General features: G+C 42.9%; 1 protein-coding gene across 2 annotated transcripts in view; it reads left to right on the plus strand.

Moving 5' to 3' along the window:
• jakmip2 (janus kinase and microtubule interacting protein 2) overlaps positions 1 to 22,257 on the plus strand; it is a 111,273-nt gene that overhangs the window by 52,931 nt on the left and 36,085 nt on the right. Inside the window, exons 9-12 of one of the 2 annotated variants that reach the window (XM_078231643.1) lie at positions 9,832 to 9,960; positions 14,499 to 14,582; positions 16,900 to 16,962; positions 19,717 to 19,815. In XM_078231643.1, coding sequence (XP_078087769.1) covers positions 9,832 to 9,960; positions 14,499 to 14,582; positions 16,900 to 16,962; positions 19,717 to 19,815 — 375 coding nt within the window. The remainder of the gene's footprint in view (positions 1 to 9,831; positions 9,961 to 14,498; positions 14,583 to 16,899; positions 16,963 to 19,716; positions 19,816 to 22,257) is intronic. The other variant, XM_078231644.1, reaches the window with a different exon arrangement.

A 22,257-nucleotide genomic window follows, 5' to 3' on the forward strand; every position in this document is an offset into this window, starting at 1 on the left:
CATTTGGAGTACTGCGTCCAGTTCTGGTCGCCGCACTACCAGAAGGACGTGGAGGCATTAGAGAGAGTGCAGAGAAGGTTTACCAGGATGTTGCCTGATATGGAGGGTCTTAGCTATGAGGAGAGATTGGGTAAACTGGGATTGTTCTCCCTGGAAAGACGGAGAATGAGGGGTGATCTAATAGAGGCGTACAAGATTATGAAGGGTATAGATAGGGTGAACAGTGGGAAGCTTTTTCCCAGGTCTGAGGTGACGATCACGAGGGGTCACGGGCTCAAGGTGAGAGGGTCGAAGTATAACTCAGATATCAGAGGGATGTTTTTTACACAGAGGGTGGTGGGGGCCTGGAATGCGCTGCCAAGTAGGGTGGTGGAGGCAGGCACGCTGACATTGTTTAACACTTACCTGGATAGTCACATGAGCAGCCTGGGAATGGAGGGATACAAACTATTGGTCTAGTTGGACCAAGGAGCGGCACAGGCTTGGAGGGCCGAAGGGCCTGTTTCCTGTACTGTACTGTTCTTTGTTCTTTGTTCTTTGTCTTAAAGGTACAGACAATGTGGGTGGAGGGAGCATTAAACACAGGTTAAAGAGATGTGTATTGTCTCCAGACAGAACAGCTCGTGAGATTCTGCAAGTCCAGGGGGCAAGTTGTAGGGGTTACTGATAATGTGACATAAATCCAACATCCCGGTTTAGGCCGTCCTCATGTGTGCGGAACTTGGCTATCAGTTTCTGCTCAGCAACTCTGCGCTGTCGTGTGTCGTGAAGGCCGCCTTGGAGAACGCTTACCTGAAGATCCAAGGCTGAATGCCCGTGACTGCTGAAGTGCTCCCCCACAGGAAGAGAACAGTCTTGCCTGGTGATTGTCGAGCGTTGTTCATTCATCCGTTGTCGTAGCCCCTGCATGGTTTCCCCAATGTACCATGCCTCGGGACATCCTTTCTTGCAGCTTATCAGGTAGACAATGTTGGCCGAGTTGCAAGAGTAGGTACCGTGTACCTGGTAGATGGTGTTCTCACGTGAGATGATGGCATCCATGTCGATGATCCGGCAAGTCTTGCAGAAGTTGCTGTGGCAGGGTTGTGTGGTGTCGTGGTCACTGTTCTCCTGAAGGCTGGGTAATTTGCTGCGGACAATGGTCTGTTTGAGGTTGCGTGGTTGTTTGAAGGCAAGAAGTGGGGGTGTGGGGATGGCCTTGGCGAGATGTTCGTCTTCATCAGTGACATGTTGAAGGCTCCGGAGGAGATGCCGTAGCTTCTCCGCTCCGGGGAAGTACTGGACGGCGAAGGGTACTCTGTCCACCGTGTCCCGTGTTTGTCTCCTGAGGAGGTCGGTGCGGTTTTTCACTGTGGCGCGTCGGAACTGTTGATCGATGAGTCGAGCGCCATATCCTGTTCTTATGAAGGCATCTTTCAGCGTCTGGAGGTGTCTGTTGCGATCCTCCTCATCCGAGCAGATCCTGTGTATCCGGAGGGCTTGTCCGTAGGGGATGGCTTCCCACAGCTTGCCCCCTGGACTTGCAGAACTCACTAGCTGTTCTGTCTGGAGACAATACACATCTCTTTAACCTGTGTTTAATGCTCCCCTCACCCACATTGTCTGTACCTTTAAGACCTGGCTGGTTGTAGGGATTCGCATTCTAATTCGTATTCTGTAACTTGATTTTGTGTTTCTGTGCACTGTTTGAGAGCACATTTCCACTCCATCTGACGAAGGAGCAGCGCTCCGAAAGCTTATGGTATTTGCTACCAAATAAACCTGTTGGACTTTAACCTGGTGTTGTGAGACTTCTTACTGTGTTCACCCCAGTCCAACGCCGGCATCTCCACATCATGGCTCCTGAGTATTCCCAATTTTCATCACTTCACTATTGATGGCTGCACCTTCAGTTGCCCAGGACCTATACTCTGGAATTCCCTCCCTAAATTTCTCTGATACTCTATCTCTCTTTTCTCCTTTAAAATGTTCCTTAAAACAACCTCTTTGGTCAAGCTTTGGGCCATCTGACCTCTTTAAATGTTCAATGCCAAATTTTGTCTGATAGTGCTCCTGTGAAGTGGCTTGGATTATTGTTGTTGGTGTCAAAGATTTTTTGCCTTGTTTCTACAGTGCATATACGTAGCTAACATTTATGTATTGCTATAATCTCAGGTGGTAAAGGTCATGACTGCTGCTCCCCAAAATGTTATTGAACTCCTTGACTATGGTTCCTTAAGTCTCACTTTTTGTGTGGATACTAAGGCAATGAATTTAATTTTATATGCTGTGCACTGATGCCTGGTTGCATCTGAAATTGTGGCTGCCTGTTGATGGTGCAGTTTAATGGAAGTTCTTCTACTAAGTTCCATAAAGGTTTAACTGTAATAGTCTGTGGCGTCATAGAATGAAGTGACATTTACTGATGTGATTGGACAGGAGAAAGCAACATGGGAAGAAGCTAGTGCAAAGGGATTGCACACATAACTGTAAATCTGTTACAGTAAAGTCAATGTTTGCCACTAACGGTCTTTGGGAGTTATTGAACTTACTCCAATCCGACAACACACTAACATGGTGGCAAATGGTAAAAGGATGGCATCTCCATCTCTACTGGAGTGCTTTGAGACAGTCACATGCCTAAATCAGGCTGATGAATGGCTAAAGTGGTACAGTGAATCACTTGATTTTGCTCTGTGAGCAGGCCGCTACACTTTTGTATGCAATGGACCACTGTGTGGATCACACTTTAGTTACTCTGGAGATTGATGAAGGTAAAGTCACAAAAGCTATTGATACAATGGAGATAATTTTCTATCTTCACGAGAACCCTTATGTAGAGTAAACAAGTAGATCACCGAGCAATAGTAAAAAAGGAGCCAGAAATATTAGAGTGAAAGTGAGGAGGGCATTGGATTCCTATGAGAACTACTTTCTGTGTGAAACTTGCTGTGTGCTTTGTGAATTATGGCCAGGACTGGACAACAAACCTGTTTTGGAACCTGCTACAGATTGTATGAGAATGTGTCTCGATAACTTTACCTCTTTCCATTTATATAATCATGAACTTGGCTACGTGCCTTCATGTGTGTTATTCAATTGTTTATTGATTTGACTTGGTCTTCTGGTTTCCTACTTTGTGTCCCTAAGCCCCACCTATATTGTGGCCTGACCATGCAGCACCACACTATCCACTCATGCCCCCTAATTCGGTGCCTTTTGTAAATTTAGAAATTGTGTTTTTGATGCCAAAGTCCAAGCCACCAATATAAAATGTGAACAGCATTGATCCTTGTGGAACACCGGTTCCCACTTTCCGCCATCTGAATATCTACCTTTTACTCTCATTTCCTGCTTTCTATCTTGAAGTCAATAAGCAATCCATTCTGTCACTTGGTCTTAACTCTGCATTCTCCGATCCTGTTCATTAGCCTATTGTGGGCCATTTCATCGATGGTGTTTTTGAAAGTCTAGGTAAATGATATTTACTACGTTCTCACTGTCTACCCTCCCTTTTAAAAAATTCAAGCAGTTTTTGAAATCCATTTTGAAATCCTTGCTGCCCATTCATTAATTATTGTATTTTTTGTATGGTCTGCTATTTGTGATATATATAAATGATTTGGAAGAAGGTGTAACTGGTGTTATCAGCAAGTTTGCGGATGACACGAAGATGGCTGGACTTGCGGATAGCGATGAGCATTGTCGGGCAATACAGCAGGATGTAGATAGGCTGGAAAATTGGGCGGAGAGGTGGCAGATGGAATTTAATCCAGATAAATGCAAAGTGATGCATTTTGGAAGAAATAATGTAGGCAGGAGTTATAAAATAAATGGCAGAGCCATCAAGAGTATAGAAACCTAGGTGTGCAAGTCCACAAATACTTGAAGGTGGCAACACAGGTGGAGAAGGTGGTGAAGAAGGCATATGGTCTGCTTGCCTTTATAGGACAGGGTATAGAATGTAAAAACTGGAGTCTGATGATGCAGCTGCATAGAACGCTGGTTAGGCCACATTTGGAGTACTGCGTCCAGTTCTGGTCGCCGCACTACCAGAAGGATGTGGAGGCGTTAGAGAGAGTGCAGAGAAGGTTTACCAGGATGTTGCCTGGTATGGAGGGTCTTAGCTATGAGGAGAGATTGGGTAAACTGGGGTTGTTCTCTCTGGAAAGACGGAGAATGAGGGGAGATCTAATAGAGGTGTACAAGATTATGAAGGGGATAGATAGGGTGAACAGTTGGAAGCTTTTTCCCAGGTCAGAAGTGACGATCATGAGGGGTCACGGGCTCAAGGTGAGAGGGGCGAAGTATAACTCAGATATTAGAGGGATGTTTTTTACGCAGAGGGTGGTGGGGGCTTGGAATGCGCTGCCAAGTAGGGTGGTGGAGGCAGACACGCTGACATCATTTAAGACTTACCTGGATAGTCACATGAGCAGCCTGGGAATGGAGGGATACAAACAATTGGTCTAGTTGGACCAAGGAGCGGCACAGGCCTGGAGGGCCGAAGGGCCCGTTTCCTGTGCTGTACTGTTCTTTGTTCTTTGTTTCTGATTGATATTCTATTCTCCCCTTTAGTTAGCATTCTATTACTTTTCCTACCGTGGATGTTAGTTTATAATTCCCTGGGCATGCTTTTGCCCCCTTCTTAAATACAGGTGCTACATTAGCTATCCCCTAGTCCTCTGACATTGCAACTTTTTTAAAGGAGTTATTAAAAAATCCTCTCCACTCCTTTCCCTACATTTAAAAAAAAATGCATGATTACAATCCATCAGGACCAGGGGTTTTATCATCTTTGAGTTTGATTGGTTTATTCAATAAATCTCCATTTAATTGCACTTATTTCATTGCTCTTATCATCCAATGTCGTGTTCACCTCATTGAATCGCTACAGTACAGAAGGAGGCCATTCAGCCCATTGAATCTGCACCGACCACAATCCCACCCGGTCCTATTCCTGCAACACTACATAGTTACCCTGCTAAACCCCCTGACACTAGGATCAATTTAGCATGGCCAATCAACCTAAGCCGCACATCTGTGGGAGGAAACCGGAGCACCCGGAGGAAACACAGACACAGGGAGAATGTGCAAACTCCACGCAGACAGTGACCTGAGACCGGAATTGAGCCAGTCCCTGGCACTGTAAAGCAGCAGTGCTAACCACTGTGCCACCCTGCCATTCCTGTTCTATCTCGTTGGTAAGTAGAGAAGTTTTAAACTGCTTTGGAACATCCAGAGCTAGTGAATGTGCTCAAAAAATTGCCAATTAATTTCTGTCTGTTGATTTAAAAACTGTGGAGACAATGGAGGCGATATCGAGCCCTGTTAGCCATCAGCGTAATCGCAGCCCCAAACTCTCATGGGAGTCGGAAAATGAGATTCTCGCTGGCGCGTTCTCATTTTTAAATTTTCCACATCCCACAAAGATCATTATAGCCCCAGGGGGAAAGAGACATGCCCTGGCAACCTGGCAGTGTCAGAGTGGTAGAACCAAGGTGGAACATCTGGGGTGCCCCATTGGAGGGGTTCCCCTTTTCTGTGTGGAGGGGGAGATGGGTGGGGCTGATGCCTGTGTGGTGGGGGCAGGTGGGGAGGCACCCTATTACTGGCACCTATTACTTGTTGGGGGTGGCTGCCCTCATTCTTGTGAGAGAGTTCCCTGTGTCTGTGCGAGGGAGTGTGGGGGAGATAGTTTCCTTTTAGCGTAGATCAGGGAGTTCTTTAAAGGTGGCTCTCTGATCTCTGTGGAGCCAATGTTACCGGCTCCAACAGGCCTTGTCCCACCAGAGTGATGGCAAAAAGACATCCCAGCTGGAGAGCTCTGACAGATTACGGGAAGAACCCACAGCACATTTTCCAGCAGTGGGATCTTCCGGTCCCACCGATATCCATGGGACTTTGCATGCCTGTGCACCCTCTGCCGCCAGGAAACACATTGCAGATGGTTGCCATCGGCAGGACTGGAAGATCCAACCAGCAGGAAGGACCAGAAAATTTCAGCATATGATTTTGAAAATATTGTGGACAATTAATTCTAACTGGGCCAAACTGGAGGGTCTTCCTCCTCAGCCATTTATTGTCCTCATTGATCTTTGCCCTATCACATATCAGATTCCAATATTTCCTCTGATTTCTCATCATTCTGAGTACAGTGTTCTGCTGAAAATGGTTAAGTATCATTAACTGCTTAATTTGAGTCTTACACATATGGCCCAAAACATACAGAATCTCAATTAGTACAATAGTATCGAATGTCAGAGGCAACACAATTCCTCTTAGAGTCATAGAGTCATAGACATTTACAGCATGGAAACAGGCCCTTCGGCTCAACTTGTCCATGCCGCCCTTTTGTTTTTAAAACCCCTAAGCTAATCCCAATTGCCCGCACTTGGCCCATATCCCTCTATACCCATCGTACCCATGTAACTATCTAAATGCTTTTTAAAATACAAAATTGTACCCGCCTCTACTATAGATTTGTCTTTTGATTTTCGCTGCTAAATTATGCACAAGTCCTCAAAGAGAATAAATAGAATTAAAAGTAAGTATTCGCTTTTCAAAGAGACAAATTTCAGACTATGAGATAAAAGCTGCAGCAACTATTCATCTCGGCATGTGTAGAAATAGAATAGCTGACCCCAATCTCCCACCAGACATCATCAGCTTCTCTGCATTCTTTTGTTCTCTTGTTAATCACAGGTTTTGTGTCGCATCTGCTGCCACTGTTGCACTCACTATTAATTAGTGAGTTGATGGACTCCTATCTAAAGATGGGAATCAGCATTATCATGTCAAATATCATCAGTTCCTGACGTTTGATATCTGATGATTTTTGCCATGCTTTGGACACCTGAAATAATGAATCTACTCAGTGTGTCGGTATATATTCAGCATCTCAGTCAGAGATCTTTGTCACCTTGCAGTTTTTTTTTTCCAGAGCTCTCCATGATTGTGTGTGTACAAGGGAATGGGCCTGGATGAGTTTACATTGTGTATTTACCATAAATGGACAGCAAAATACAAACATAGAAAGCCAGTTGGTTTATCTCTGAGCTTAGTAGATAACATGCTCATTATGTTAACTCGGCAATTAAATCCCACATAAGCTAATCACTTGGTCTCAGGACTGCACATTGCCTAATAAATTAAATTTTCTCAGGCTTGGGGTGACTGATTTCTGTGATTCCTGTTGGATTTTCAGCCTTCCTCTTTTTCATCCTCTTATCCTCCCACGAGGCTTTCATGAGACAGAGAATGTCTCCTCCAAAATATCGGCAAATTGGTGTCCCCAGAATGAACACATTCCATTCTTGTGCTCCGTTACCAACACCAGCCCGTTGCTAGTAGATGTGAGTTGCAGATGTTGTGAGTAATAAGTACAGGGTAGAGGGGGTATTATTAACAATTACTTTTGTACAGGTAATTCCACATTGGACATTACAGATCGACATTGACCTGAGAAAGTGAAGCAGCAATTACATCAGTCAGAATTTGTGGCGAGAATAGATAATTTAATGTTCAAGACATAAAGCCGCTCATCAAAACTGAAAATAATAAACGATGAACAAATGGATTTTTTTATATGCTACTCGACCAGCAACCTAGAGATCTGAACGGAGTGTCAATCCCACCCGATATCCGGGTTAGATGTGTGGGTTAGGTTGATTGGCCATGCTAAAAATTGCCCTTAGTGTCCTAAAAATTAAATAAAATAGAATGAAAACAAAGGGGTCGAGGTGGGGTCGAGCAAATCATCTGAAGTTGCCGCATTCGATGTTGACACCGGAAGGCTGTAAAGTGCCTAGCCGGAAGATGAGATGCTGTTCCTCCAGCTTGCGTTGAGCTTCACTAGAACATTGCAGCGGGGCAAGGACAGACATGTGGGCATGGGAGCAGGATCATGTGTTAAAATGGCAAGCAACCAGAAGGTAAGGGCCCTGATTGCACACTGACCGAAGGTGCTCAGCAAAGCAATCACCCAGTCTACGCAACCCCCAAGGTTGCTCTTTTAGGATAGAGATGAGGAGAATATTTTTCTCCTCGAGGGTTGTCTGACTTTAGAACACTCTGCTTCAGAAAGTGGTGGAGGCGGAGGCATTGAATATTTTTAAGGCAGAGGCAGATAGATTCTTGTTAGGCAAGAGAATCAAAGGTTATCGGAGGTGCATGTGGAATTCTAAACACAAACAGATCAGCCATGATCTTATTGAATGGCAGAGCAGGCTGGAGGGGCTGAATGGCCTACCTCAGCTCCTATTTCGTATGTTTGTATGTTCATATGATGTGAGGGCCATTGCTCTTTATGATGTGTAGAATCATAGAATCATAGAAACCCTACAGTGCAGAAAGAGGCCATTCGGCCCATCGAGTCTGCACCGACCACAATTCCACCCAGGCCCTACCCCATATCCCTACATATTTACCCGCAAATCCCTCTAACCTACGCATCTCAGGACACAAAGGGGCAATTTTAGCATGACCAATCAACCTAACCCGCACATCTTTGGACACATGTGTGTTCATGACTTGGACAGGTTTACGTGGTGCATAATTTCACAATTTGCATGAAACTTGGAAACGCTGTAGAGAGTGGTAGCAGACTTCAGGAGGATATAGACAGACTGGTAAAATGGTCAGATACACGGCACGGTAGCACAGTGGTTAGCACTGCTGCTTCACAGCTCCAGGAACCTGGGTTCGATTCCCGGCTCGGGTCACTGTCTGTGTGGAGTTTGCACATTCTCCTCGTGTCTGCGTGGGTTCCCTCCGGGTGCTCCGGTTTCCTCTCACAGTCCAAAGATGTGCGGGTTAGGTTGATTGGCCATGATAAAAAAATTGCCCCTTAGTTTCCTGAGATGCGTAGGTTAGAGGGATTAGTGAATAAAATATGTAGGGATATGAGGGTAGGGCCTGGGTGGGATTGTGGTCGGTGCCAACTCGATGGGCCGAATGGCCTCTTTCTGCACTGTAGGGTTCTATGATTCTATGATTCCAGGTGAAGTTTATTGCAGAGGAGCGTGAAGTAATTTCCTCTTGGCAGCAAAGTGAGGAGATGCAACATAAATGAAATGGTGCAGTTTTAAAGTGGGTACAGAAATGGAGGGACCTGGGGTTAACGTACACAAATTTTGAAGGTAGCAGGCCAAATTAAGAAGTTGTTAAAAATACACGTGTAACTAACGGGAAACTGTTCCATTGGCAGAAGGGCCAGTAACCAGACAATGCTGGTTTGCAAAGAACCAGAAGCGTCTTAAGGAAACATTTTTGTACGCAGTCGATGATTACATAGTTCCTTGCAAGTATTGTACAAATATTTATTGGTGGAGTTCGAGACCTCGTAACATTTTAAGAGGTATTTAGATGTGCACTACGATCCCAAGGCATACAAGGCTATGGACCAAGTGCTCGAGAATGAGATTAGAATAGCTGGGTGGTTTGTCTTTGACCGGCACAGACGCAATGGGCCAAAGGGCCTTTTTCTGTGCTGTAGACTTCTACGACTCAATAGATACCTACAGGTCAATGGGAAATGAAGAGGGGATTAGAACAGATTGGATAGTTTTTCCAAAGAGATGACACAGCATGATGGACGGAATGGCCTCGTGCTGTATTATTGTGAGATTCTATGATTGAATTGAAGCATAAATATACTGTTATTGATTTTATGTTCCTGTACAGGGAACTCCAGTGTAAACAGAATATAAGGAATATCATGCATGAAGCACCTAGTCTATGTTACTGTAAAATGCAAAATGATTACTTCTTTTAACTGATTTTTTTCAATATGCACTAGAGTTTAAAAGTTATCATCTTCATGAGGTTAATTCACTTTTTGTTCTCAATAAGAGTCTGGCAGCTGAAGAATCGGAGCTCCGTTTCAGACAATTAACGAGGGAATATCAAGCACTCCAGAGGGCTTATGCACTACTTCAGGAGCAGACAGGAGGTATCCTGGATGCAGAACGGGAGGCAAAGGTGATTATTAAATAATAAGTTAAGATAATCATGTATGGTTAAAATGCTGAATTGGCGATATACCTCTTTGGGAATGTACACTATTGTGGTACACACTGGTCTTCACCTCTGGAACCTTGTACAAACATGCCAGATTGTGGAATGAAATTTTACTCAGTCTGATTGAAGGGTCAGTGCCACTCGAGTTCCTACACAGCACAGAAATGTACCTAAGTTGACAGTCCTCCTCACAAGGGTCACAGAATAGTTGGCGTGGGAAATAGGAAAACATCACAGTGGTGTGAAAATAAGTAATCTTGCTTGTTTGAGGCAGAGCCAAGGGAGCTTTACCCTACATCTGGACATGTTATACCTCACCTGGGGAGGCTTGATCTCATGTCAACTTGGCTCAGTTCATAATACCTGTTCCTTCAAATGTGAAGGTTATTCATCCGAGCCCCACTCCAGGCTTCAACCTCATAATATAGACTGATGGCTCAATGTAGTGATGGTGTGCTATACTGTCAGTGGCACCCTCCTTTGGCTGAAGTGTTTAATGTGCAACCTTTTACTACATTGACTGTGTTATATTAATGTGAGTTCTGAGCCTCATTTGCCTGTTTTGCCTCATTTGCCTGTTTCCGAACAGTGATGATTCCAGGACACTATTTGAAGGATACAGGGTGTTTGAATGTTTTTCACTCAGAAAAACACCATTAAAACTAGATTAACTGATCATTATGTTATTGCTGTTACAATGGGATGTTACTGTGCATAACAATGCATAGGAGAATGCAATTCAAAGTAATTCATAGTATGAGAGGTATCTTGATATAAACTGAGATGCATGACAAGGCACTATATAAATGTCAAAGTAATAAAGTAGACATTAACATCCTTGCAATGTTTCTCTTGAGAAGATGTTGTAGCACAGTAGGTAGCATCCCTATCTCTGATCCAGAAGCCTTGGGTTTGGGTTCCACCCCAGGATTTGATGGCCAATGAAGATGCATTCATAATGCAGTCAAACAGGTTGAGTTTCAACCTGTAAAAGCTCTCCCGCCTGTCATTGGCAGATGGTAAGAGCAGGAGAGAGTCCTGGTCAGCCATATTTGGTGGGGAATGGTGTCCCTCAGGCTACAAGCCTCTGGCAACAGGTTAGCAACCTGTTCCAGGAAAGGTCTCACTATGGAAACAGATGAAAAGCTGCCTAGTGCATCATTAAGTGTGAGAAGAGAAACATCAAACAAACAATGTCTCCTTTAAGTTTGAAAAAAATGTGCATATCATTAGATTTTTCCATAAGTCTATTTTTAATTTAACACAATAACTAAAAGAAACTTACTGGCTATTGGATATTAATCTTAGTCAATGGAGAATGTCAGTCTTTTAAAAATTCATTTTATGGGATGTGGGCGTCACTGGCTAGGCCAGCATTTAATGCCCATTGCTAGTTGCCCTTCAGAAAGTGGTAGTGAGTTGCCTTCTGGAACCGCTGCATCCCTGCAGTACTGATACAATTACTGCTTGTGCTATCTCCAGGCCGTTCAGGTCACACTATTTGATGGTAACCTGATAATAAACAATCATTACAAAAATAATCTGGCTGATGAAAGGCAACATTCTCTGAGATCGTCTTTAAATAAAATGCCACCTCACCATCTTCATGAAGATTCTAAAGTTTAAACATTACATTCCTCAGGCAGTAAGAAGTGTTTTCAGAAGTTGTATTATGCAAGAGTGAGGTTGTCGACCATGGTTCAATCGGAACATCCATATCTTTGAATCAGAAGGTTGTGGGTTCAAGTCTCACTCTGGAGACTTGTGCACATAATTATGACTAAATACTTCAATGCAACACCTGAGGGAGTGCTGTACTGTTAGAGTTGTCATTTTGCAGATGAGATATTCAATGATGGCCACATCAGCTCTCTCAGTTGAGTATAAATTTGATTTGATTTATTATTGTGACATGTATTAACATACAGTGAAAAATATTGTTTCTTGTGCGCTATACAGACAAAACATACCGTTCATAGAGAATGAAACGAGAGAGTGCAGAATGTAATTACAGTCATAGCTAGGGTGTAGAGAAAGATCAACTTAATGCAAAGTAAGTCCATTCAAAAGTCTGACGGCAGCAGGGAAGAAGCTGTTCTTGAGTCGGTTGGTACGTGACCTCAGGCTTTTGTATCTTTTCCCCAACGGGAGAAGGTGGAAGAGAAAATGTCCGGGGTGCGTGGGGTCCTTAATTATGCTGGCTGCTTTGCCGAGGCAGTGAGAAGTGTAAACAGAGTCAATGGATGGGAGGCTGGTTTGTGTGATGGATTGGGCTACATTCACGACCTTTTGTAGTTCCTTGCTGTCTTGAGCAGAGCAGGAGCCATACCAAGCTGTGATACAACCAGAAAGAATGCTTTCTATGGTGCATCTGTAAACGTTGGTGAGCGTCGTAGCTGACATGCCAACTTTCCTTAGTCTTCTGAGAAAGTAGAGGCGTTGGTGGGCTTTCTTAACTATAGTGTCGGTATGGGGGTACCAGGATAGGTTGTTGATGATCTGGACACATAAAAACTCGACCCTTTCTACTTTGTCCCTGTTGATGTAGACAGGGGCATGTTCTCCTTTACGCTTCCTGAAGTCGATGACAATTTCCCTCATTTTGTTGACATTGAGGGAGAGATTATTGTTGCTGCACCAGATTCACGAGAAATATAATGCCACTCGAGAAAATAAGGGTGATTTCACATAATATCCTAGTCAATATTTGTCCCCAATCAACACCATTAAAAGCAGATTATCTGTCCATTTATTTCATTGTTCATGGGATCTTGCTCTGTGAAAATTGGTTGCCATTTTCCCCTTCTTTACAACAGTGACTGCAGTTTAACGTGCTTCGTTGGTTGGGAAGTCAGGTTCACTCTTGTTGAGTTTCATTCCCTGTGATTTTTGTTGCCACACCACCTTGTATTCATCCATTGGGAAAGTCAAAATAATTTATGAACAGCTACCATCTTGCATTTATATGTTGCCTTTCATAACAGGCCATCCCAAAGCATTTTACAGCCACTGAAGTACTTTTGAAATGTTGTTATTGTTATTGTGGAAATGTGGCAACCAATTTGTCCCAGAAACAGAAACAATATAAATGCCACAAAATTTATGTTAGTGACGTTAGGCGAGGTAAAAGATTGGCTAAAATGCAATGAATGATCTACCAGCCTTGGGTTCCAAATTGAGTTGTTACTTGTTTATTCCTTTGGACCCCTCCAATGATTCTGTATAACTGAGTAACTAGCATGTGTTTAGTTTCCAATCTGCATGCGATTAACTGATCTCAATTGAGGAGGGGGTATGGTGCTGCAATTGGTCACAGCATCCCTGGTCACAGTGAAGGAAAACCCACAATATTCTTATTCCTAACCACTGCCCAGTGATCCCACCTAGAAAAGTGCAGCAGTATGTGTTGCGATATGTTCTTGCATGTCATTGTAATGTAAAGGTGCCTGGCAGAACAAGGGTGAGAATAGCATCATCCATGGTATGATACACAGAGTCACACTCTGAGAGAACAGTCTAAAAACAGCATTCTGCAAGCAGTCAGCCTGCATGGAACAGCTCCATACATGGCCATGCAAGGAATTATAAATAGTTAAAGACTACCAATAAAGGGTTCATGTTTAATTATACCTGTCTTAAGATCTCCTCATCATCGAGACATCACATTGCACAACATTAAAACAGCATGGATATTGGATGTGATTCAGAGTAGCCTTGGCTACAACGACTGTCACAATTGGATTGCTTGGTGCTTGTTAATTGGATGAGGTGCCAGTTGGTTGCTAATGCACCTGGCAGTGTAGATCACCAATTGAAACTGAACCTCTTCAGCGGGGCTGACAGATGAGAATGAACATTATTTTAAACATTGTACATTTCCTCCATCAGCCCCTCCCATTTGTTTTTACGGATAACATTTTTAAGTTTATTTATCAGTGCCACAAGTAAGCTTACATTAACACTGCAATGAAGTTACTGTAAAAATCCCTTAGATGCCACACTCTGGTGCCTATTCGAGTACACTGAGGGAAAATTTAGCATCGCCAATGCATCTAATCAGCATGTCTTTCAGACTGAGAGAGGAAACTGGAGCACCCAGAGGAAACACATGCAGACACGGGGAGGACATGCAGATTTGGCATGTTCTGAGTCTTAAAAAAAAATATTTCAATTAGGAAAGCAAGGCGCAGCATCATATTTGTTCTAAATTACAATTTAGCCAAATTTTTAGGAGTTTAGCTTCAATGATGCTTCTTTAAATGTGTCACATATTTAAAATATTGTAATTTAATATTTGAGATCTTACTGCACTTTCCAGAAACTTCTTTATGCAAATCATTGATGTAATGCCCCGTTTGTTGATGTCACTGATGGTATAAAATGAGAAGCAATTTAGTTTCAAACTGAGAAAAGAAAATTCCCCTTCTGTATTACTCTTTGTCCTTTCACAAAATAACATTTCTCTCATGGCTTTAATGGCTATTTCCTGATTTCAACAGGCTCATGAACAACTACAAGCAGAAGTTCTCAGGTATAAAGCTAAAATTGATGACCTCGAAAAAGCCTTGGCCCAGAAAGGGCAGGTAAGAAATTAAAATGTTTGCCCAATTACCAACTCTGACTGAGGGCCAGCTCCCAGTCTCTGGATTTATTCTGGAAACTTCTGATTTAACGTCCAAGGCTGGTCATGCAATCATCATTGTTTGGGACCAATGTGACCGCTTCTTCAGTCCATGTTTGAAGAGATTATTCAACACCATGTTCACACACAAACTGCTATGTGATCATGTTTATTGTTCTTTGTTCCCTCCAGAGAATTGCAAGAGATGACTTTCACCAGTTTCTGTTAGGGTTGCCAGCTGTGATTACATGGAGGTTTCATCACTTGACTTGCCCCCACACTCCAACCATTAGTTGGCCAACACATCCATCCTTAATACGTTCTGCCTTTCAACTCCAATTAGAAAGTATAAAGACACATTACCCAATTGGATGATGTTTGACTTACGACCAAACAACTTTTCCTCCCTCATTTTCAATACCTTTTTAATATGGTAAAGAGAAATGTTCAAAGAAAATAACAAAAACAGTCTTTTTTCTTAATGTCCCGATGGTTTTCTCTGGGGTTGTACACAGAAATGATCTTCAATTCCTTGAGACTCCAGGCTAATCCTGGAGTATTTTGCAACCCTAGGTTTTTTGTGCAAAGTTTTTTAAAATGTTTTTTTTTAAAAACTGGTTTTAAAATGTCTCCTTCATCATGCTCAATGCTTAGTTTCAGTTTCTGTGTCCGCACTCTTCGCAAACAACATAGTGAGCAGTCAACAAATGCAAAATCAATACTGACCAGAATAGGACAATGTTAAAATTCTTTGTCAGTGTTGTGCCAATAAAATGATTGGCACTGTCCCTAAAAGGCTGTGTTGCCCCTTATATATATATATATATATATATATATATATATATATATATATATATAGGGTCTTTAATGTAATAAAATTTCTCTGGGAGCCTCACAGGAGTGTTATGAAACAAAATATGACTGAGCCACATGAGATATTAGGGAAGATACTACAAAGCTTTGAGTCAACATAATAGATTTTAAGGAGAATGTAAAGGAGGAAAGAGTGGTAGAGAGACGGAGAGGTTTATAGGGAATTCCAGAATTCAGCAAGGAGACCACTAAAGGTAAGGCCATCAGCAGTGGACTGATTAAAATCAGGGATGTGCAAGAGGCTAGATTTAGAAGTGTGCTGATATCTCAGAAGATAAGGGACAATGTGCCCTTTAAAATTTAGTAGATTTGCATGACCCATTGTTTTTGAGTGCCTAGTCCCTTTAATTTTTTTTGTTTGACTGAGCACACAAATTGTGTAATCCAGAACAAGGCCTACTTACCCGCTTGCTGCTCTGCAGCTACACGCCTGCCTAGGTTAACAGGAATATTGACTGAGAGGCTGGAGGAGGTTACAGAGGCAGGACAATCTCATCATGGTGAACAGCCTGGCAACACCTTTTCTCCTGTTTGTACACAGGGGAGGTGGAACGACGGAATCAATACAATGAATTGGCTGTGTTGAAAGTTTCAGTGGCTTTTGTCACAACACCCCTGTCCTGGAAGTTTGGGAGTTAGAACCTCCTCGTCTACCGTGAACTGGAATATTTCCTGAATAATTTCCCATACAACAGGACATATCCCTTTAAAGTCAGCTGACCTCTAGATTACTATTGAAAGCCATCATTGCAAGCTCTACCAGGAGCCCAGGTTCGATGCCGGAGTTGGATGACTGCCTGTTTGGAGTTTGCATGTTCTCCATGGATCATGCTTGGGTTTCCTTTGGTGCTCTGGTTTCCTCCCATACTAAAAAAGATGGGCAGGTTAGGTGGATAGACCATGATAAATGTGCAGGGTTATGGGGATAGGGCGGGAGGTGTAGGTTTGGTTTGGATGGTCTTTCAGATAGTCACTGCAGACTCGATGGGCCAAATGGCCTCCTCCTGCACTGTAGGAATTCTGTGGTCCTATGATGCCCAGTGTCTGTTCAATTTCACATTGAGATCCTGCCACCAGTATATGCTAATAACCAAATCAACCTGGCTAAAGAAGTTCCCGGATTCAGTCTTTAATTCAAATTACCTGATTTTGGATCCCTGTTTTGCTCATTTTAAACTGGGAAATGATATAATGGGATAAGAGTGTAATTGAAGAGAAAGCAATTTGTTTAGACTTGGAGAGCAGAACTTGAGGCTTATAGAGTGGCTGAAGGATTGGACAGAATTTAAACTCTAAATTATTAAAGGCCTCTGAAAAAGCTTCCAAAACAAGCGATTCAAACTGTTGAAATGCATTGCATTTATGCAGGAATTTATTCTAATGCCCACCTCTGTTTTCCAACACAGGATTCAAAATGGGTTGAAGAAAAACAACTATTTATGAAAAGAAACCAGGAACTTTTGGAAAAGGTACCCCTGGCATTTGCATGGTATCTGTTTTTGAATCTCAGATATGCCAGTCATTATGGAAAGTTCAGCCTTGGTATTTTGAACTATTAGTTTAATTCTGTATAATTTAGTGTTTCCATAAACTTGCCAACACTTCTGCTGACCAGAGCTACTGGGATGTATGTATAGGTCTCAATATATCTGTATATAATTTATTTTGGTTCCCTGGTGTAATTTGTCAGATTGCTGGATAGATTTTTGAAAGCCTGTTTTCCCCTTTAATGTTTGGATTATTTGAGACTGTCAATCGTCCCCACTCTGTGTTCTTGCTCTGGGCAAAGTAACGTTGATAGTAAACATCAGACTGGCTATTTAATACTAATTCACATTTATGGGACAAGTATTTCTAATTTATTGACTGTCTGTCCTTGCCATTAGCTCTAGATTATTAACTCCTTGTACCGTTTTAGCATGGTACAGTGCACGTAGACTCTTTTCTTCCTGCACTCGGAAACTGCAGCGGTTCAAGAAGGCAGCTCACCACCACCTTCTGAAGGGCAACTAGGGATGGGCAATAAATGCTGGCTTAGCCAGCAACACCTACATCCCGAAAATGAATTAAAGCAAAAACTCCTCTTCCAATCTTCCCTATTCTGCTGCAGAAAGCCCCAAATAAGCGAGCCTCTTCTACTGCTCAGGGGTGAGAGGAAAGTGAGGTTTCGGCCAATGTATAGCACTCTATTGGTGGAGTCAAATACGGTCATACTGTGTCTGAACAGAAAAACTGAGGAACTCATACACTGTAAATGATTGATTCATTATACTACCAACTGTAGTTATGATGAGCGTTATAGTCTGTGACTCAGAACTTTGATTAGTGTCATTAATAGTATCAGATATTATTTGCTATTGTGATGCATGTTATTGAGAAAGTGGTGATGAGCTTTAAGTTTAGTTGAAGCACAAAAGCAGCTTGATGCTGAGAAAATGAAACTAAGAAACATTAATCCTCCTATATAAAGAATTTTTTTAAAAACCAGGCTAATGTTTGCTCAAAACAATCAATAGTCTTGACTTTTGCGTTCTCAGGCCAGTCCCTTCATAGAATCATTGGGAGGTTCCTTCCATGCACGATTATATTTTTTAAAGGTTTAATTGTTCTGTATATCTGATGAAAGTACGTTGATGTGCATGATTGCTATTCACAGTGCACCATAGAGCCTGGGGGTCAATTGCAATCTTCAAACACTTGGTATTGAAGCCCAGCAAACTCAGTCTTAAGTTTTTATAGTGCTGTTTGAATTTTATGGGCCTAAAGGTTTGGAAAGGTCTGCTTTTCGAACTCTTGCCTTGTTGGCAGACAAATTCTGCATCAAAACGCCAAGAGAGGTCAGGATTAACAATCTGAGATTTATTGAAATAAATGGCACTTTAAACTGATTTAGTTCAGCCTCTGGCCCTTAAACTCTGAGCTGAAGTTGCTCGAACTTCAAACACACTGCAGACGTGTTTGTCCTGGAGCTGCACACATCACTTGTTCCACCATTCTTAATGCACCAGCAGACAGACGGCTGTTATAGGACTGGGTTGACTACCTTGATAACCAAGAAGATAACCTGACCAACTTATTAGATGGTTCACAGTCCCCTCCACAGGAAGACTGTGATCATTGGCCTCATCCAAAGGAAAGAAGAAGCTGATCCAGCAGACTGGTCAAACCACCGTGGTGTCTTTCACTATGACTCAGGGATAGTAGCCGTGACATTGTGAAGGAGGGGGTTGAAGAATGTCTAAATAGTTAATCAATAGAATGAAAGATTCTGTGGGAAGTATAATATATACTATACACTATATAGTATATTATGGTTAATATGCTAATCGTTAATATACATTGTCAGTTATATCAGATCACATGTAACCGGATCTTGGCGAGAGATGTTTCTGGAAGGAGCCTTATGCTCATCTATCTCTGTGCATAATAGAATATAGTTAATACATCTTTGAAAGTTCCTAGATGCCTTGTTTCCAGCAGTCACTGTTAAGAATGCTCTGGGGCCATTTACGGCGATACTCCATTTAATATGGAACCATGTGAACCATGAAGCATGAAAACATATGCGTGGAAGATTTGCATGTGGGAAATCTATCTACCCTTTACTGGGGTGGTGACTGAGCTTTACTTGGGTTCTGCATAACCTGGTTATTAATTCCAGTGAGCAGCAGAGATATTAGCATGCAATGCTGTACCTGTCTGCTGTGCATAATTGTTTTAAACCTAATCTGTATCGGGGTATTAGATTTCATAAAACCAGTTTATCAGCCAGGTTCATTAGGATCAGAAATAATGTGTGCAGCTCTTTTTGCTGGACCCATCAGATTAACCCCAGCCAGTAAGGCTGCATCAAAACTGGTTTGATAAAGCCATTTTTTGCTTCATAGTTACTGCGATGACAGTAATCTAGAGTTAGTTTGATTAAAACCTTTACTTTTTTAATTAAGTCATTTTAAAATTATATTACACACTATATGGTAATGCAGTCATTAAAGGGATGTGGCCTTCATGGAACGGTATGAGGAGAGGAAGTGATATGCATCACTTTGATCACAATGGTTCATTGCATGAATAAACCGATGTGTGCTTTGATGCAGTCTACCTCGTTGACTTTTATTTTTGTAAGTATGCAAAAGAAAGCCACACCTTTCTCATGAAGCTTCTGCCCCTTTAACGAACAAGCAAGCAAGTTATATCTGATGTTTCAATGTCATCTCTTACAGATTGAGAGACTGGATACAGAAGTATCCCAGCTGCAACAGGAAGTTCAAGATTCTCGGGATCAAAATGAGTTGTTAGAATTCCGCATCCTGGAACTCGAGGTGAAATGACATTGCAATAGAGAGTTGTTTGTATGGCATTCCATAGAATCATACAATCCCTCCAGTGCAGAAGAATACCATTCGGCCCATCAAGTCTGCACTGACCATAATCCCACCCAGGCCCTATTCCCGTAACCTCACATATTTACCGTGCTAATCCCCCTGACACTCGGGTCAATTTAGCATGGCCGATCAACCTAACCCGCATCTTTCGACTGTGGGAGAAAACCAGAGCACCCGGAGGAAACCCACGCAGACACGGGGGGAAATGTGCAAATTCCACACACAAAGTGGCCTGAGGCCAGAATTGAATCCGGGTCCCTGGCGCTGTGAGGCAGCAGTGCTAACCACTGTGCCACCGTTAAGAGAGCTTTGCAGTTTTCATGGCCAGAATTAGCCCATGTAAAGGTCTTCACTGACAGAACAACACTTAAAAGAAATCTCAGAAAAGAACATTAACAACAAGGGTAGGCCTCAACTTCCCCCCATCTCAACTAGCTCCAGCCACCCAAACTTTTTTAAAGTTTATTTATTAGTGTCACAAGTAGGCTTACATTAACACTGCAATGTAGTTACTGTGAAAATCCCCGAGTCACCACACTCTGGCGCCTGTTCGTGTACACTGAGGGAGAAATTAGCATGGCCAATGCTCCTAACCAGCATGTCTTTCGGACTGTGGTTGGAAGTTGGAGAACCCGGAGGAAACCTATGCAGATTCCGCACAGACAGTGACCCAAGCCGGGAATCGAACCGGGTCCCTGGTGCTGTGAGGCAGCAGTGCTAACCACTGTGCCACCGTGATGCCCTGGTGTCTTTCGTGAGTTCTAAGCCTCAGAAGGCTCAATATGTCAGCAGGGCACACGTTATCGGGTGGGATAAAAGTGGTATTGGAAAAGGTGGCACATCAGGTTTTCTGCTGAATTTAATATGATAGACAATGGCAGCATTTTTGTACTGAGCACAAACAAGAGCTCATTGTGATGCCGTGTGCATCATGATATAGACACCCTCTACCCAAACCAAAACCATATGATCTCTTAGGAGAGGTGATAATCCAGATTTTTAAAAAATCACGAGCAAATTTGGGGAGAATCATTCAGAGAAATTCCTCTCCAACCTCCTTAGGTAATTAAATCTAACCTCGGAGAGATGTCATGGAATTGCAGGGGCACAGGCATAAAGCTAGCATGATGAAACACACATGCCCAACATCAGAGAGACTTGGCGGACATGGAGGATTGAGCTCAGTTCCCAGTCTGAGTTACAGGGAGTAGACAGGGGGCAAATAGAGACGATAGTCAATCTTCCGGCATTGGGAATTACAGGATAGAGTCATTCCTGACTATTCTTTACTACCCGGGTGCGCAGAGTCAGGAGATTACCTGGCTTGGTGATCTCAACCTATAAAAATGTCTGTACGTAACTTGAACTTTTGGTCAAGGGGAGGTGGGTGTGAGTGGGGTGGGCTGGAATAGCAGTTGGGGCGGGCAACCCTGAATGAATGTGGAGACTGCCAGCTGTGGAGGCGGCTGGCTTCTGTGCTCTGGCTCTATGTTTAAATATATGAAATAAGAAAACAAGAAACATCCTTCACCTCCCCACACACACCCTATGCCCCATCCATGCCAACTTATGGGAACCTGTGCCCTCCACCCATTCCCCCCATTGCCCCTCATATTGCCTATGCCAGGTTAGTGCTCACCCATGCCTTCACATGCCCCCGCAACACCACCTTTCGTCTTTACCCCCTCCTTGTCAACTCAGCTAGTGTCCTTGGAGACTTCCTTGATAGCTTTGACACTTTCTGGAAAATTTTAGCATTTCTTGGACAACTTGGACATTTGCTGGACAGTCCCTTGACAGCTAGACAGTTCATTGGCAGCTATACAATTCCAATGAATTTGTGTGTGAGAATTGCATAAGCATGTTTAATTTTAATCATCCAGAGAGATGCCTTACCTCTTCCAAAGATGTTCCAACACCCTATCTGAGGGATACCCTGGCTATGCAAATGAATCTACTACATTCAGATGCCCTCTGACCTGGTCTGCTCTGCTGCTCTGGGGTTTACTCTACCAGAATTCAAAAATCAGATGTCATTAGAGGTAGCTGGTGATTTAAATAACCAGATGCCTTTTGGATTTGTGCATTCGCGAAACCAGCCCAACTCCAGTCCCAACCCTGTGAAGATGGGAAATGCTGGATTCCGTGGTGGGACCTCAAAAATTTGGGTGGGGCTTAGAAAACTCATCCATTTTCGGCATGTTCACCGTCGTGATAAAAATCTGGGCCTTGGATGGTCAACGATATTGGGCAGGTCAGCTATCTTAGATGGTTAGAGTGGTGCAGAATAATGCCAATAATGTTGGTTCAATCCCCATACTGACTGGCAGATAGTTAATGGAGGCCTGTCTCCTTACCTTGCCCCATACAGTGTGGTGC

This window comes from Mustelus asterias, chromosome 16 (genome assembly GCF_964213995.1).
Source record: "Mustelus asterias chromosome 16, sMusAst1.hap1.1, whole genome shotgun sequence".
In the NCBI taxonomy this organism is placed as follows: domain Eukaryota; kingdom Metazoa; phylum Chordata; class Chondrichthyes; order Carcharhiniformes; family Triakidae; genus Mustelus; species Mustelus asterias.